The sequence below is a fragment of the Aquila chrysaetos genome, chromosome 19 (genome assembly GCF_900496995.4).
Source record: "Aquila chrysaetos chrysaetos chromosome 19, bAquChr1.4, whole genome shotgun sequence".
Classification (NCBI taxonomy): Eukaryota; Metazoa; Chordata; class Aves; order Accipitriformes; family Accipitridae; genus Aquila; species Aquila chrysaetos.
The window spans coordinates 26969055-26985433 of NC_044022.1; the positions used below are offsets into that span (position 1 = coordinate 26969055).

A 16379-nucleotide genomic window follows, 5' to 3' on the forward strand; every position below is an offset into this window, starting at 1 on the left:
GAGTCTGGAGAAGAGCAGGGAAGGGCAAAGTCCTGCTGGTGGCAGCTCCCAGCACCGTCACGACCCTCCTGGCACTGCCGAGAGGGGACTTGGGTGCCACCAGCCCCAGCACCACAGCTTCATCCAGGCTCTGGTGCCTCTGCCTGGGACCCCCTGCTGCTGGGGGGTCCCAGGAGCTTTTCCTACAACTTGTTTTTCAGGGTGGATTTCCCTCCCTCCCCCTCCATTCCTTATCAGCTGTTGGAGAGACTGGAGCAGCGAGTGGCTCTCGAGCCTGTGCACCCACGGGAAATAAGATCCCGGAGAAGGAAAGGAGCGAGGAGCTGGTTCCTCCTCACCCAGCACCCATGGCAGCAGAAATCCAGGCCAGCAAGCACCCATCCCACAGGGGACAAGTGGCCCCAGACAGCCTGTCCCTCACAGACACCCTCTCCCAAACCCTGGTGATAACCTCGACCAGATTTCTCCCAAAAATCCTAATCCAGAGGATGCTGTTAATGGCCAGGGAGCCCTGGTGCTGGCGGCAGGGCAAGGATGCTCCCAGGCTGCATGGGGATGAGGGGTGCGGGCAGATGCTCTCCCTGGGCATGTCCCTACAGGGGACCCCCCCCCTGCAGATTTTGCAGCACCCAAAGCTCGCAGGCTTTTGGTGCAGAGGAGCAGCCGACCACGGGGGCACGGGGCAGGAGCAGTTTTCCTCCCTGCACCCCCCAACAGAAGGATAACCTTTCTGCCCATGCCTTCTCCTAGCTTTTGAAATACACCCCAGCTCCCAGTTAAACCAGTGCCGCTTCGTGCACGGCTGCTGGCCAGGCTGGACCCCGGGCAGGCACCCAGCGCCCCGCAGAGCCCTGCCCTTCCTCTTCCTTTCAGCAGAGCTATTCAAGCTGGATTGGAGCTATTAAATAAAGAGGCAGATAAAACTGAGTTATTGCTGTTACAGCCCCCAACCAGGGCTGCTCCCCAGGTGATGCCCTGGGACCGGAGCTGTGCCCCTCCACGGGGGTCCCCAACTCAGCATCCCTCCCTGCAGCTGCTTGAGCCCTGGTGACCGCCCCGAGGAGGGGGCTGGCGGGCACAGAGAGCTTCTGAAGGCTGCACAGGGGGTCGGGGGTCCCAGCAGCAGGGCCGAGAGCCGTGTCCTGCTCCTGCCGTGCTCCCCCAGCAGCCTACAGCCCCCACCGGCCGCAGCTCAGGGTCATCTGAAAGCGTACGCATTTAACATCCCTGATGGGTTTACTTTTCCTCCATGAATTGGTGCGGTTGCTTTCCGAGTCTGTGCAAACTCTTTGCTCCCGCTCTCTGGAGAGAGGGTGCACCCAAATCCCCCAACTGGATCTTGCACCCCGTGAGAAACCCCAGCGCAGAAGGCAAAGAAGGGGATGGAGGAGGGAGAGACCCGGGCAAGGCTGGGCAGGACAGACGGACCAACTGATGGGGGAGGAAGGCACAGCACCCATGGGATGGGTGGTGGTGGATGGGGAGACAGACCCAGCCAGACATCCCAAGGGAAGATTTGGGACAGGGGAAGATTTGAGGGGCCCAGGCTTGGCCCCCCTCACACTCACCGAACTCGGGCACGAAGGGGAGGTTGGCCTTGGAGGGCAGCTCCGGCGGCAGCGGGACCGGCGGCTTCGTGCGGGGAAGGAGGGCCGGCGGGGACGGGGGGACTGTCAGGGGTGCTCTGTCGGGGACGGGGACCTTCTCTTTGTCAGGGATGCTGCGGGAGAGAGGAGCAAGCGCTGCCTTACACCGGCCCCGGACCTCCCCTGCCCTGCCTTCCAAACCCCAACGCACCCACGGCCGTCGGCGCGGGGTCCCGGGGTGAAGAGGACCCCCGGCACAGCCAGCTTGAAACTCCCCCAAAAGGGATCAAACACCCCAAACCCCAGCAGACCCAAGCCCACAGAACAATTCCTAACAGCCTCCCACGGCAAAGGCTTCGCCTTGCTCAGGTTATACCGGTGCTTTACCAGCCTGAAAATATTTTCTGGCATCCAACCTCGCTTGCCCGTCGCTGCCACCGCGGCTCAGGTTCCTTCTCTGGCTCTCAAGGACACCAGAAGCCGCCTACAGCCTTGAAGCCCACGTCACGGATCAGGTTGTTATTTTGTTTTTTTTTTCTCCTCCAGTCTAAACAACGGCGGTGCCGCTTCCTCGACTGGTTTGCAGGTGGCCATGGGGTCCCCCGAGCGGGACGGGGGTCCCAGGGATGTTCCCTTCCTACCAGGGTCCCCGCGGTGGGGTGGGCACAGGAGATCTGGGGCAGCGAGAAGCCCTCTGGAAATGGAGCCTTGGGCTTCTCCTGGGTCAGTGAGCAGCACACCGTTCCCCCAGCCCCAAAACCTTGGCCAGGGGAGGAGAGGGACCCCGGGGACTCTCCTCCTGCCTGCAGAGCCCCTGGGAAGCCAGGCTTGACCGCTCCTGCCTCCCGTTCTCCGTTTGCTTCCTGCCTTCCCGACAATCGCAGGCAGACGGGCAATAAATAGAAACCTCTGGGGTTATGGTATTTTTAAGGGCAGGAAATTAAGAGGAAGTTTATTCGGGGTATAAAAATATGAGGCACCTGATTGACCAGCCCTGAAGTCAGGGAGAGGGCAGAGGAGGCAGGCAGAGAGCGGGCAGCTCTGCCTGCTCCCACCCCGAACCCCCCGCAGCCCCACAGCGAGCCCCAGGGGACCCACACGCTGGCACCGAAGCCACCGTCCCCATCCCTGACCCCGCTACCTCCCACCGCAGCCCCGAGCCGGAGCAGCCGGTCCATGACGCATCCCACCGAGCACCAAACCCCGGCACGGCTATCGGCATCGCCCCACGGCCGCGCTGGAGAAGGCTCAGCGCGGCCAAGGCTGCCACCAGCACCCGGCGGTCCCTGGGGACGTCCAACCCTGGTGACCCCCAGCCCCACGGCCGGTGCACGAGAGCTTTCCCCCAGCTCGGGGGTGAGCTGCGGAGAGAAAACTTCTCCCTCGGCTGCCCGCACCGGAGCAGGGGGAGGATGGCAAGCGAGCGTTGGCTCTCCTCTGGGTCAGGCTGACCTCATTTCTCAGCAGCCATTTCCATGGGAACCAGCCACAACCATCCATACATTAGGGAATGCTGGCAGGGAGGGCAGGGGAGTGCAGGCAGGGGAGCGTGGGCAGCGAGCTGTCCCGCAGCCCAGGGCAGCAGCATTGCTCCCAGCAGCCCCAGGCAGGGGCTTGCCGGGGTGGGGGGGCTGCCACCCAGGGGTGCGGGGACACAGGGACGGGGAGGTGACAGTGTGCAAGCCACAGAGCCCCCCCCCACCCCGGGCAAGAGCCCGGCTGGGGTATGCATCTCCACGGCCACCCAGGATGGTGTTTGCCCCCCGCCCCGGACCGGGGGTGGGGGGCTGCAGTGCCAGCCCCAAGGCCAGCGGCGAGCCGACGGTTCCCCGGCTGTCTCGTTTTCCGCAGGCACGGCGCGATGGCCAAGGACAACCTCTGTCTTCTCGTTGGGGATATCTCAGGAGGGTTTAGGAGGAAATTGTTTCCACCCCTGCCCCAGTCCTGCCCACCCGCCCCCCCCGCCGGGGGCTGGCAGGACAGGCAGCCACAGAACCCAGGCGCAGATAACACCCCAGTTCCCCAAAACACCCTCCCCGATGCTCTGGCCGCTCTCCAGGTCAGCCCCAGCTGCCGGAGCATCCCTGGGCCGCGTGTCCCCCCACGGCTCCGTGGGGCAGCGTGGGTGCCCCATCGCCTCCTGCACCCCCTGACCCCCCCCCCACACTGCAGCCGTGCCCAAAACCGATGCCGATCCTGCTCCGGGCATGGTCAGGCTGGTGCAATGTCTGCCATTAGAGAAGTGCCAACCGGCGCTTTATCTGCTGTCCTCCCCACCAGCAACGGCTCGGCTGGCCCCCCCCCAACCATGCCCAAGCTTGGGGCAGCGGGGGGGGCTGCTCTCCCGTAGGCAATGCCACCCCAAAGCCAAACCACTGCCGGGGCCACCGCCACCCCCGCACCGGGCTCGCCGGGCTGCGCCCAGCCCTGGGCAAACACGGAGAAGGAGCCTTCTGCCATCACCTTCTTGGACATCGCTCACTGCCCTCCTACACCCCACCCCGGGGATCAACCCCCCCCCCCCAGCTGCTTGGGGGGGGGCTGCTTTGCACCCCAGACCGTCCCCCAGGCACGGGGAGGGGGTGCCCTCGTCGAGAGCCTCACCCCGTGATCGGGGTGCAGACGCGAGCATCCACCGCTGCTGTAGGTTGGAACCATCAGCGGCCAAAATCGGCGGGGGGGGGGGGGGGGGGGGGGCATCAAATCCGGCTGCTTTTGGGAGCTGGTGAGAAGCGCTCGGCATCGAACGCGGTGGCCGTCGTCACCTCGTGGGAGGTGGCACCGCGGGCGTTGTCGCCGGACATCCCGCACCCCGCAGGGCTGAGATGTCCCCGTCACCTCCCGTTCCCTGGCACAGGGATGCCCGGGGTGCACCAGCGCAGTGGGACCCTGGGGGGCTTGTGGGGGGGGGCACGGTGGGACCCCAGAGGTGAACGCAGCATGGAGGAAACCACGACACGACACTCGCCCTCGGCAGCTCAGACCCCCCCCCAGCCTGGCCCCAAGCCGCTCTTGCAAAATGCCAACCGCCCCCCCACCCCGGGCCGTTTCCCCTGGGGGGGGTGGGCAGGAGGGCGCGGGCACGGGGCCCCCGCGGGGCGGCCACCGCAGCAGCCGAACCCCACGCCGCGAGCGAGGGGCCAGGAGGAAGCGCCGGGGACCACGGCGGTGCAGCCGGAAGCGAGGGGAGCCGGGTGGGTGGCATCACCCCAAAAACGCCGGGCTGCTGCAAAGGCCCCCGCGGCACCCCCGGGGTCCCTCATTATGCCCCAGGCTGCCTGCTGCCTGCGCAGGCAGGGATGCCTCAGCTCTTTCCTGGACCTCGTCCTCCGACATCCCTCCCTTGGGCGCATCCCTGCCTCCCGGGGGGGTTTATGGTGAGGGGCTCATCCCACCACAGAGCCAGGGCTGCCAGGGCCAGACCCACGCAGCAGCCTCGGTGCCTGCTGGCAAAGCAGCCGGGCAGGAGCCAGAAATGCCGGCATCAGCCTGGATGCAGCAGGCATCACCCCCAACATGGGCAAGCATCACCCTGACGTGGGCAAGCACCACCCCAGTGTGGGCAAGCATCATCCAGACATGGGCAAGCATCATCCAGACATGGGCAAGCACCACCCCTATGTGGGCACGCATCATCCAGGTGGGCAAGCACCACACCAATTTGGGCAAGCATCATCCAGACACGGGCAAGCATCATCCCAGATGTGGGCAAGCATCATCCCAGATGCGGGCAAGCATCACCCCGCTGCTTTAGGTCCCTGGGCAGGCCGGCAGCGTCCCCCACAGCCCCAGGGACCTCCATGCTCACCAACCGCAGGCAGCCCGGGGCAGGTCCCCGACCAACAGGGCAGGGGAAGGTGTTTTGGGGCCGGCGGCAACACCCCTGCGGCCGTGGGGTTCCTTCGGTCCCAGCCAGCGGGCACCCCGGTGCACGTCACCAAAGCTGGGCACGCCGTTACCCCCGGGGGAGCCCAGGGAGCCGCAGCGCAGGCGGCTCGCGGAGCATCCCAGCACGTGCCGCCCCGCACGCGGAGCCGGGACCGCGGCTTGCCGGTGGCTGAGCCTGCACCAAACAGCCGCCGTGGGCTGGCTCACGCCTGCGCCCGCCTGAATGCACCCCTTGTCTGGGCTGGCACTCCTGCACCGCCGCACCTCCTCCATGGCCGGGCCTGGCTGGGCACCGGCACCGACACCGGCACCGACACCATCCACAAACAGACCCGGTGCCTGCGCACGCACCCATCACTGAGGCCCAGCACAAGGCCATACCCTGCTGTATACATCCGCTACAGGAACCAAGCACCAGCTTGTACATACCCTGCTCTATACATCCACTATAGGAACCAAGTATGTGCCTGCTATAGCAACCAAGCACCAGCGTACTAGATATATATGCTAGAGTAGCCAATTAACTTATCCATACCCTACTGTATATACCCACAACAGCAATCAAGCATCAGCACATACATACCCTACTGTATATATCCACTGTAGCAGCAAGGTATATATGCTACCGTATACACCCACTGCAGTTACCAAGCACCAGTGCATACATACCCTGCTATACGTACCCACTGCAGTAACCAAGCACCAGCACATGTACTCGAGGATATATTTATGCATCATTTATACCTGTAATGTATACACTACACGTGCATCAGTGCACGCAGAGCGCTGGGGCCCCCCTGTCCCCAGGAGCCTCAGCGGAGCCTGATGACCGCAAACTGCTCAGAAACACAGCCCAAGCCGCCGGAGCAGCCATCCCTCTGTCCTGGTGGGTGCTGCTCATCCGCCAGCACCCGGCGAGGAGGACACCCGTCCCCTCCGGCGCTGGGCACGTCGCTGCCAGCTTGAGCCGAGCTGAGTCAGAGCCTGGCCGGGCGCCCGTCGGCCCTGGCACGCAGCTCACAGGGGACCTGTGCGGACCCCGCAGCCGGTGGGCACGGCTGTGCCATCACCGAAATCCCCGGGTGGCAAATCCCAGCCCCAGAGCTTGCAAAACCTTCCCAGTGCCACGCCGGAGCTGGGCACCGCCTGCTCCCCGCTGAGCCCCGGGGCAGATGCCCACGTCCCCCGGGGGAGCAGGAACTGCTGGGGCGGGGGGGGGGGGGGGGAATGTTGCCCACAGCACAATCCAGCTGCTTTTTGAGCCACCCAAACTTTCAGCATCTGCAAAATCCTGCGGCAAGGTGCTCCCCGGCCCAGCTGCCCCCAGGGGAGCCCAAGCAGCTCCAGCCCCCCCCCACACACCCCGGACCAGCCACGATGGCATGCGGAAAGTGCCGTGACACCATCTCTTCTCTCTTTGGGGAAGCCGGGGCTGCCGGGGACCTGCCCTGCAAACCACTCTTTTCCCAGCAAAGCCACCGTGCCGTGCCGTGCCACCGCAGCCGGCGACCCCCAGCCCCGCACCGCCTTACGGGGGAGCAGCTCTCCCCCCCCGGCCCCCCCCCCCCCCCCCTCGATCCACCGGCCCCGAAGCGCAGGCAGGGGCAGGAAACGCTCGAACGAGCGAAAGGAGGCGAGACTCACGCCTCGCAGCACGGGCAGCGCTCGCTCCCCGTGCAAAACTCCCGCCGGCCCCGCTCCGCCGCGCCGCACCCCGCGGCGACAGCCCTACCTGGGAAGGCAGCGGGCACCCCCGGCAGGGCCGGATCCGGCGCCGCTGGGAAGGTGCGGCGAGGCCGGCCGGCGATGGTGCCGGCGGTGCCGGCTGGGGAGCGGAGCTCGTCACCCCGAGCACTTCCTGCACCGCGCTCGCAAAACTTCCTGAGCCGGCCAAAGCGGCGGCACGGCCGGCTCCGAACCGGTGGTCACCGGCCCTGCCGGGCTCCGGCGTTCCCCCGGCCGGGGCAGGATGGAGAGTGGCTCCGCGGGGATTTTTGGGGACCGCCTCGGTGCGGAAAGGCAGTGATGGGGACGGTCCCCGGGGCTGACAGGAGGGACGCCGCTTCGGCGGTGGTCCGGAGCCCCGGGAACAGGCGCTTGCCCACCCCATGGGGTGCCAGCCCCCCCCCCCCCCCCCCCGCCAGCTGAGCCCCCTCCCCAGCTTGGCAGCCCAGCCTGCTCCCGGGCTGCGTCGGCGCCAGGCAGGGGGCAAAGCACGGGCTGGGGGGGGTCATCTCTGCCTGCCTCAGCCAGGCAAGGGCAGGGGTTCTGCCCCCAAAAAGCCTGCTGGGGCACAGGGATGGGCAGCTGGGGGGGGTACAGCCACTGTGACCCCCCCGTTCCCATCCTGACCGCACAGACACCTCGGGGCAGGGGGGTCTCATCCAGTACCATCACCCAGGGCTGCAGAGATGGGGCAAACCCCCCCCCCCCCCCCGGGATCAGGGCTCTGTCTCCCCTTGGGGACCAGCCAGACCCCCCCCCCCAGCTCCAGCAGCACGTCCCTCGGGTTTGGGGGGTCCTGGGGAGGCAGGGGGGCAAGTGCTCGCACCCAGGGGCTACTCTCCCCCCTCCCCAGACTGCCAGAACCCCGCTCCCACCCCTGATTCCATTCCTGCCTGCTCTTCTGCAGGATTTTGGGGTGCAGCGGCTGTGGCACGGTGAGGGGGCACGGGGTGGGGGGGCTGGGTTAGGGGGGGTCATGCCGTGGAAGCTGCAGCAAAAGCAGCCCAGCCTCGGTGCAGCAAACCCTGTTTTTGCAGGGAGGTGCTGCGGCTTAGTGCGCGGGGGGGCCGGGGGGGGGGAGCACCAGGGTGGGGGGACATCAAGGGAGGGCTGCGAGCGCTGCTCTCGCCAAACCCCAGCCTGCTCTCTCGTGTCATCCGGCCGCACCAGCCGGCAGCTGCCTGCCCCCCCCCCCCCCCCCGCCTCCACCACCGCGCTGCGGTTTGCTGTCTGCCCCCACAAGGTGTGACGAGTTCCTCGGGCCTCAGCGCTGCCCGCGCTGCAGGCAGGGCTATGACGGGGCTCTGCATGCCCACTCACTGCCAGGCACTGGGCGGGGGGGGGGGGGAGAAGCCCAATCCCAGGACAGGCTGGGGTGACCGGGGAGGGGGGGGCCTCATCCAGCCGATATATCAGCCCGAGAGGCGCGCTGAACCCGGGAGAGAAACAAGCCGCAGACCCCGGCACTCACGGGGCCCATGGTCAGGATTTGGCCACTGTACGGTGGCCACGCATCCCCCCACGCATCCCCCCGGAAAGGGGATGGGGACAAAACTGGGGTGTCCCTGGGGGTGACACCCCCCCCCCGAGACAATGTGACACTAGAGGGCACCGCTGTCCTGGACAAGAGCAGCCACAGCTCCTCTCATGACCCCCCCCCCCCCAGCCTGCTTGGGCCCCCCAGGAGATGTGCTGGGGATGGGGGACAGGTACCCCAGGGGGATGTGCTGGGGTCTCGGGGGGGGTACTCCCAGGCAACCCACGCCATCACCACGTGCACCCACCTGAGGGTCCCACTCACATCACAGCAGCCCCCCAAGGGGACCGTGCCACCTCGGGGCACCCCCAGGCTCAGCCCCCCCCCCCAACTCCTACAGCCCCCTTACCTCCTCTGGGACACGGCCCTTGGGGGCAGCACCGGCGGGCGGCTGGGCGGCGGGGGGGTCTTCAGGGACTGGCACTTGCCTTCCAGCTGGTGACGCTTGGCCGGCAGCGGTGGCAGGGGGGGTCTCGCCCTGCTTTCGGCCGGGGGCTTCTCAGCCACGGTTGGTGGCGAGGGCAGCTCCGGGGCCAGGGGGCGGCTGCGGGGTACGAGGGGGGGCTCGGGGCTGCCGCTCGTTAGCGATGGGGAGAATTTGACGGGGGGGCGGCAGCCCACCCTGGGTGGGATGGGTGGGGGCAGCTGGGTGAAGTTCGCACCCCCCTCCGGCTCTAGGACCGGGGACCCACTGGGCACCACCGGGCACAGGGGATCCGGCTGCTCCGGCTGCCCCGGCACCGCCGCGGTGCTCAAGCGGAAGATATGGCGTTTCATGGGCACGGGTTTTCTGACGGGGGGTTGAGGGGTCCCGGCGGGCAGGGTGGTCTCGGCAAAGGCTTTCTGGAGTCCCAGGAGGATGCGGCGGCGGTGGCCGGGCAGCACCACGCCGAGGCGGGTAAGCGCCTCGTCCGTCAGCGCCCGGCAGTCCCACACCGTCCACATCTCGCTCTGCTGGAAGCTCTCCACGTACTGGTCGAGGTGGAGGGCCGCCAGCCAGGCGGCCACGGGCAGAGACCCCCCCTCCTCCATGGTGGGGGCCTGGCCGCAGAGACCCCACGCCGCTCAGTGCATGTCCTGCGCCCGGCGAGGCTCAGGACGGCATCAGAACCTGGGGACGGAGAGAAGCGGGGATGAGTGGGGGGTCAGGATCAGTCCCAAACTATGCACCAGCTGAAGCCCAGGGTCCCAGAACTACGATTTCCCAGTTCAGCAGTGTGGTTTTCAGAGGGGCCTCCTTGCCTCCGACCCCGCTGTGTCCCCAGCAGGATCCGGCACTCGGGCACCGGCACCTCCCCTGAACCGAGGGGGCTGCAGGGATCCGGGAACGCCGGGGGGGTCCCGGTTTAGGCGTCTAAATGTAGATGCCATCCCCACCGAGGCTTGCCAGATGACGGCATCGTGCGGTGCCAGCATGCTCCCCGGCCGCAGCATCACACCGGGAACTGCTGGCTGTCCCCCCAAGAGCTGTCACCCCCCACCAGACGCAGCTCCCTCCCACAGCCTCCATTTACACCAGCGTCAGGATCCAACCCTGCGCAGGAGGGCATGCGGTCTCCCAGAGGATGCTCGGGTAATTATGGGCTAATCGATGGGGAGCGGAGGCGATGCATCAATAGCTGCAGAGCTCCTGCAGATGGGCACACAGCCACCCCCCCCCCAGAGCCCCCCGCTCTCCCTGCTCTCAGCCTCTGCCCGAGCGAGCCCGGATGGAGGGACAGAGACAGACGGATGGATCCAGAAGGCTGCAGCTCACCAATGCCAGACAAAGCCTTTGCATGGCAATGGGATGCTGAGAGGAGCCCCCGTCCCCTCTCCCGGGCCGTCCCCAGCCCCATCAAACCCACAGGTCCCAAAATGTTGTCTCCCGAAGCCCCACGAGAGCAAGCGCAAGCTCGCGCTGGCTCGCAGCCTGCCTGGTCCTCGGTCGGTCTTAAATCTGGTTTGGGGGCGAGCTCAGGGCTTCAGGAGAGGGGCCGGATCCTGATCTCGTCATGCAAACACGGTCCTCGCTGCCCGCTGGTCCTGGCCCGGGCGGTGGCAGGGTGCTGCTGCTGGAGACCCTGACCCAAACGCCCACCGAACCCCACGGGCCCCCCCCACGGCATCACTCCCCAGTTCCCAGCCTGGTCCTGGGGTCCGGGCAGGCACACGAGCCCCGGGTGGGAGGCAGACCCCAGCCGTGCTGGCACACAGGCTGCGCTCCTCCCGGCACTGCCGGTGACCCGGGCGCACATCTTATTTGGGGTTTGCCAGAGGCTTTTTTAGACCTGCTAAATAAGAGGCAGAGGATTTCCTGGTGCTGTAAATACGCCAATCATGAAATCTGCCCGTCAGAGTCACATTTTCTCTGACTCAGGCAGCTCTGACCCCTCCAGCCAGCACTTGTGGTTTCGGCAGCGAAGACGGTCGAGCGGCTGCCACTCCTGCCTAACGCGAGCAAAGTGTACGGCAGGGCAAGGCTCGTCGTCTTCCCGGCACTAACCGGGCACAGCCGAATCCGGCAGACCCCCGCAGCGGGGTGAGGCCCTGGCTGGCAGCAGGGCTCACCCGGCGGCCCCCACGCCTCCAGACACCGGCATCCCGGCGTTGCCATAGTGGTCCGGCCACGGTGCCTCTTCCCCGGCACCTCCCGGCGCAGCTTGGCTCTGCTTCAGGCTGCAAAAGCCGTGCGTCCATCTCCTGCCGAGGAAGGAGCAATGGGGACGCCGGGGCTAGCTGTCACCCAGGGCTCCTTGCCGGCTGCACCAGAGAAACCAGCAGCACCCAGGACCTTCCCACTGGTTTCAGCCAACCCAACCAGCAGCACAAAAATCCCTGAAGCAGCATAAAACCCGAGGGGCCACGCACACGCAGACCAGCCCTTTTCCTCTCCCACCCGCGCAGCTTAAAAAAAAAAAAAAACAAAAACACATTTACTCTTAAAAATAGACAAGTGACGGTGCTGGGTGACATCGCTGTCACAGGACGTCTGGTGCTGCCTGCGCAGGCAGGCTCCTTCCCCAGCCGGTCACTGCCTGCAACACGCTTCTCGCGGAGGCAAAACCCCACGGAGGAGCTGAGGGAAACGCGGTGGCACCGGTGGGGGGGTCCCATGCCTGTCCCCTCCCGGCAGGAGCCAAGGAGTCACTGCGGGCGTCGCATGTAGCCACGGGTGATGGCCATCGAAGCTGCGGTGGGACAGACCCATCTCCGGCAGCCAGGAATTTGGGGTGGCATGGGGGTGGGCGCACACCCATGAGCCCCCCCCCACCCCGGGCACAGCGTGCAGCCTTGCCGGGAGGAGGAGAGTACGCAGCGGTGGCACCAGTGGCACCAGTTTCACCACCGGTTCTGCTTTTGCACCAAGTGGGAAGCGGATGGGTTTGTGCCACGCAGCCGATGTGGGACGCCTCTCCCCGTCCCCCCCCCACCCCGGGACAGACCCTGTGCCGCGGCGAGGCGAGAGCTGCACCCGCCGGGCGCTCACCTCCGCTCGCCACCGGCACAGCCCCGGCACCAGGCACGTGCCGGCGGAGTGCCAGGGCGGCCGTGGGGCCTCGGCGCTGCTCGCCGGGGACGGGGACGAAGCTCCAGCGAGGGACCCACCGGGTCCCCGGTGCACCAGGCTGGCAGCTCACCATCGCCCTTCACCCTCGCCCAGTAAATCATTCACCAGGACCTCGCTGGGTTCCTTCCTCCGGTCATTGGTCATTTATAACCTCTGTCCAAAAAGAGACGAGGAAATTCCAGAAACAAAATCAACCCGGAGAGCCGCCGTAACCCAGCCGGGTGTCGGGGACCGGGGCGGGGGGGGAATCACCCCAGCCCTCGTGCCCGCCATCCCTTTCGGCTCTCAAATCCTCGCCGTGCTTACCCACCACATTCCTCCTCGGGATTAGGCAATGCCGACGAAGCTGTTTTGTAAGAGACTTAAAGGCTGTAAGAACGGCGTGACGAGGGGCAGGCAAGGGCTGTAAACCACCCCCAGGACCGGGGCAGGGATGGGCAGCTGCCTGCAAACCGGGAGGATGAGCTGGGATGCCGAAACACACCGCGGGCTTGTAGCAGCCGGGGACAGACCCTGCCAGCTCCATCCCAATCCCACACTGCCCTCGGTCTCCCCGTTCTGGGGATGGAGGACCTGGGGGTGACCGGGGATGGTCCCCATCGTCCCCATAGTCCGGACCGAGGGGCTCAGCCATCCCCTCTGCTCTCAAACAGGGGTGCTGGCAGCTTTTCTGGGGGGGCTCCCACAGCCGCCACGTCCTCACCAGCCCCATTCAGATGTCCCCAACCTAGCAGAGGGGCTTGGATGCTCTTTTTCCCTGGCCACCTGCACGTGAGCCCCAGGAGAGCCGAGCGTCGTGCCGGGCTCCTGGGGCTCAGCCTCCACCGAGGCACCAGGGACCCTCTCCCCATCCTCCCCCATCCCTGCACCCGCGTCCCCAGCCCCGGGGGACATCCTGTGCCCCCAGCTCCTTTTCCGAAGCGGAGTTAAGCAAGAAAACGGCCGTGGCCTCCCCTTCGCAGCCACCCCACCTGGGATCCCAGCCCACGCCAAAGCCTTGCCCTGGCTTTGCTTGCCGGCGGTGCCGGGCAGTGCATCGGCTGCCGAGCAGCACCGCCAGCGTGCACAAGCGGCCCCGGCACGCACCACAGCAAACCAGCCGCTCCATTTCAGGTTCGCCCAATGCCATACACCACAGCTTTCCTGCCCAAGGGTCTGCTCCAGGGTTACCCACCCCTGGGGGCCACACGCGGGCACAGGCAGGAGACCCCGAGCCCTCCGTGCCACAGGGATATGCCCGTCCTTATCCCACTGCTGCTGTCGGGGCCGTGGGTTTCCCATCCTACAAACTGGAGGCAAACAGCTACGGGCAGCGGGAGCACGCACAGCAGTAATGAAGGCCAGGCTCATTAGATTAACGAGCTGTGTATGGGATGAGAAGGGCAGCGGTCTCTGATTGGGGGGTGGCAGGCGAGCACGCTGCCTTCACCGGCTCCGGCAAAGCCTTGACCACCGCAGACGTGACTGCGCGCAGCCCCCTGCACCCTCGCAGCCCTGCAGCACCCGGCTAAATCATCATTACCCCTAATGAGGCGCCGGGGAATCAAGCGGTTTGACCAGGGCCGGTCGGTGCATCAGTGGCAGAGCTGCGCTTGCGGCAGCACCGTCCCTGCGCACCGGCAGCCGAACCGTGGCTGCCCCACGGCTCTTCCCTGCCCATCCCTTCGAGGGCACCTGGGCTAGTGGCCACGAGCTGGAGGAAAACCGGCACAGGAGCCCGTCAGGCGTGCAGCACCCGCTTGATGGGTCTCATTCCCACCCCAATTCCTCCTCCAGCACCGGCAACCCGGCAGGCGGGGGAGGCAAACCCTGCCTACACCCTGGTGTTCCCTTTCCCAGGCTTTTGGGCTCGTTAATCAAAGAAAGCTAATTAAAGCGGGCGAAGCATGGTACCTTGGCTCAGCTGCGGGAGGTGGATGGGCGAGGTGGCCGATGTACCAGCAGCCCATGCCCAGCTCCCCGGCCGGCGCGGCGGAGGCTTGCGGAGGGGTCTCTGCCCGCCCAAGGACTTCCTCAAACGCCGCCTCGGCAATCGGGAACTTGCCGAAAAGCGGAGCCGGGCGTTACGAGCCCAGTGCGCGGGGGGACGTGTTGCAATAACGGCCCCTCGCTCGCAGCTCGCCACCGCGCTGCAAGAGCTCTCCGGCCCCGGCAAAACCTGCGGTATCTCAGCACGGCCGAGAAACGCCGACGGCAGCCGCCACGGGGGAGGAGGAAGCCGGACCCTGGTACCAGACGAGCCCTGGCTGACGGCAAGACGGGGCAGGGCCTTCAGCAAGAGAGGAAGGAAGAAACGGGGAGGGTGGTCCCCGGAAAGCCGCGCGGCATGGCACGGCTCCCCGGCACTGCGGCGGGGACCGGGGCACCGAGGATGGGGTGTCCTGGGGCCAGCAGGACAAGCCGAGCCCCGGCCACCAGCAAGGAAGGGACGAGTGGCCGGGTGGCTGCTGCGTCCCCACCACCCCAGGAGCCCCACAGACCCCCCGGGAGGGCAGCGAGCCCTCACCCACGGGGGTCCCGGTGGACACCGGGGACACGGAGCCAGGCTGTGGGGGGACCTGTGGGAATGGGAATGGCCATCAGTGGGAAGGGGGTTACCCAGCCACCATATCCCTGGCTGCATTGGGCAACCAGCCTCGCACCAAGGTGATTTTTACCCCTTTCTGCCTAAATTAAGAAAGGATCCTCAGCCGGGACCGTGGCCATCCAGGACGGGGCCGATGTCCCCAGCGTCCCTGCAGGAGCCGGGGACAGACCCAGCCTGGGCGAGGAGCCCAGGACTGACTCGCCTGGGCCCAGCCGCAGCCACCACCGCTCTCGGCCGGGAATCGAAAGCGCCACATCCTCGCACCGAAACTTGCCGACGCGAATCCTCGGCGAGCAGAGAATGCCCAAAAGCAGAAGCAGGGGCCGGGGATCGTACCGAGCCTTGGCTCCCAGCAGCACCGCACCCCACAGACCTCCCACCGAAACTACTCCAGTGCTTCACCTCGGCAGAGTCCCATCAGTTCAGCAGCTGCAAAGGTCTCACTTTGGGAAGATGAAGCTGTTTCATTTTCAAGATCTCACTGTGGAGCACAGGCCAGTAAATACAACATGCAAATAATATTCAAACACACCAGGCCTCAGGCAGCATTCAGAAATCAAGTTAAATCTTGCAAAGTCATCAAAATCTAGGGGTGGAAAAGGTTCTTCAGAGCCTCTTCCTGCTGCCAGTGATTCAAATCTCAAAGTGCTTCATGTTTAAGCAGCCGAGACGGTACCCCAGCCTCGCTGCAGGCTGCTCAGCTTGCTTTACAGCTCCTACACACCGTGCCTTCCTCCAAGGGTGCCACCAGCTGCCAAGCTCCCCGTGGTGGGAACTGCCCGAAGGCGGCTGTGCACGGAGGTGCGGGGTGTGCACGGAGGTGAGGGGTGTGCACAGAGATGTGGGGTGTGCACAGAGATGTGGGGTGTGCGTGGAGATGTGGGGTGTGCACGGAGGTGAGGGGTGTGCACGGAGGTGAGGGGTGTGCGCGGAGGTGCGGGCTATGCACAGAGATGTGGGATGTGCATGGAGGTGAAGGATGTGCATGGAGGTGAGGGGTGTGCACGGAGATGTGGGATGTGCATGGAGGTGAGGGGTGTGCATGGAGATGTGGGATGTGCATGGAGATGTGGGATGTGCATGGAGGTGAGGGATGTGCATGGAGATGTGGGATGTGCATGGAGGTGAGGGGTGTGCATGGAGATGTGGGATGTGCATGGAGGTGAGGGGTGTGCATGGAGGTGAGGGGTGTGCATGGAGGTGAGGGGTGTGCACGGAGATGTGGGATGTGCACGGAGATGTGGGATGTGCATGGAGGTGAGGGGTGTGCATGGAGGTGAGGGGTGTGCATGGAGGTGAGGGGTGTGCATGGAGATGTGGGGTGTGCACGGAGATGTGGGATGTGCATGGAGGTGAGGGGTGTGCATGGAGGTGAGGGGTGTGCATGGAGGTGAGGGGTGTGCATGGAGATGTGGGGTGTGCGTGGAGATGTGGGGTGTGCATGGCAGTGCGGGGTGTGCACGGTGGATCGGGGTGTGCACGGCTGATCGGGGTGTGCACAGTAGC

At 65.9% G+C, this 16379-nt stretch overlaps 2 protein-coding genes across 5 annotated transcripts in view; one reads left to right on the forward strand and one right to left on the reverse strand.

Moving 5' to 3' along the window:
* ARAP1 (ArfGAP with RhoGAP domain, ankyrin repeat and PH domain 1) overlaps positions 1-14278 on the reverse strand; it is a 38463-nt gene extending 24185 nt beyond the window's left edge. For 3 of the 4 annotated variants that reach the window (XR_003927539.2, XR_005930865.1, XM_030042531.2), the window contains exons 1-3: positions 14180-14278; positions 9086-9847; positions 1569-1720 (exon numbers count right to left, since the gene is read on the reverse strand). Coding sequence is in view for 1 of the 4 variants with exons in the window: in XM_030042531.2 (XP_029898391.1) it covers positions 1569-1720; positions 9086-9768 (835 nt within the window). In the remaining 3 variants the exon portion in view is untranslated. Of the gene's footprint in view, positions 1-1568; positions 1721-7206; positions 7339-9085; positions 9848-14179 lie in introns of those variants that run through there. The other variant, XM_030042533.2, reaches the window with a different exon arrangement.
* Positions 14203-15889, forward strand: LOC121232437. The gene is made up of 2 exons (XM_041118445.1): positions 14203-15674; positions 15865-15889. The coding sequence occupies exon 1, from the start codon at positions 14203-14205 to the stop codon at positions 15328-15330; it is 1128 nt and encodes a 375-aa protein (XP_040974379.1). The 3' UTR covers positions 15331-15674; positions 15865-15889.
* Positions 15890-16379: the final 490 nt, after the last annotated feature.

Bases quoted from the DNA above. Each gene is read 5' to 3' on its own strand.
- LOC121232437 (XM_041118445.1), top strand. From the start codon at position 14,203: ATGGGCGAGGTGGCCGATGTACCAGCAGCCCATGCCCAGCTCCCCGGC.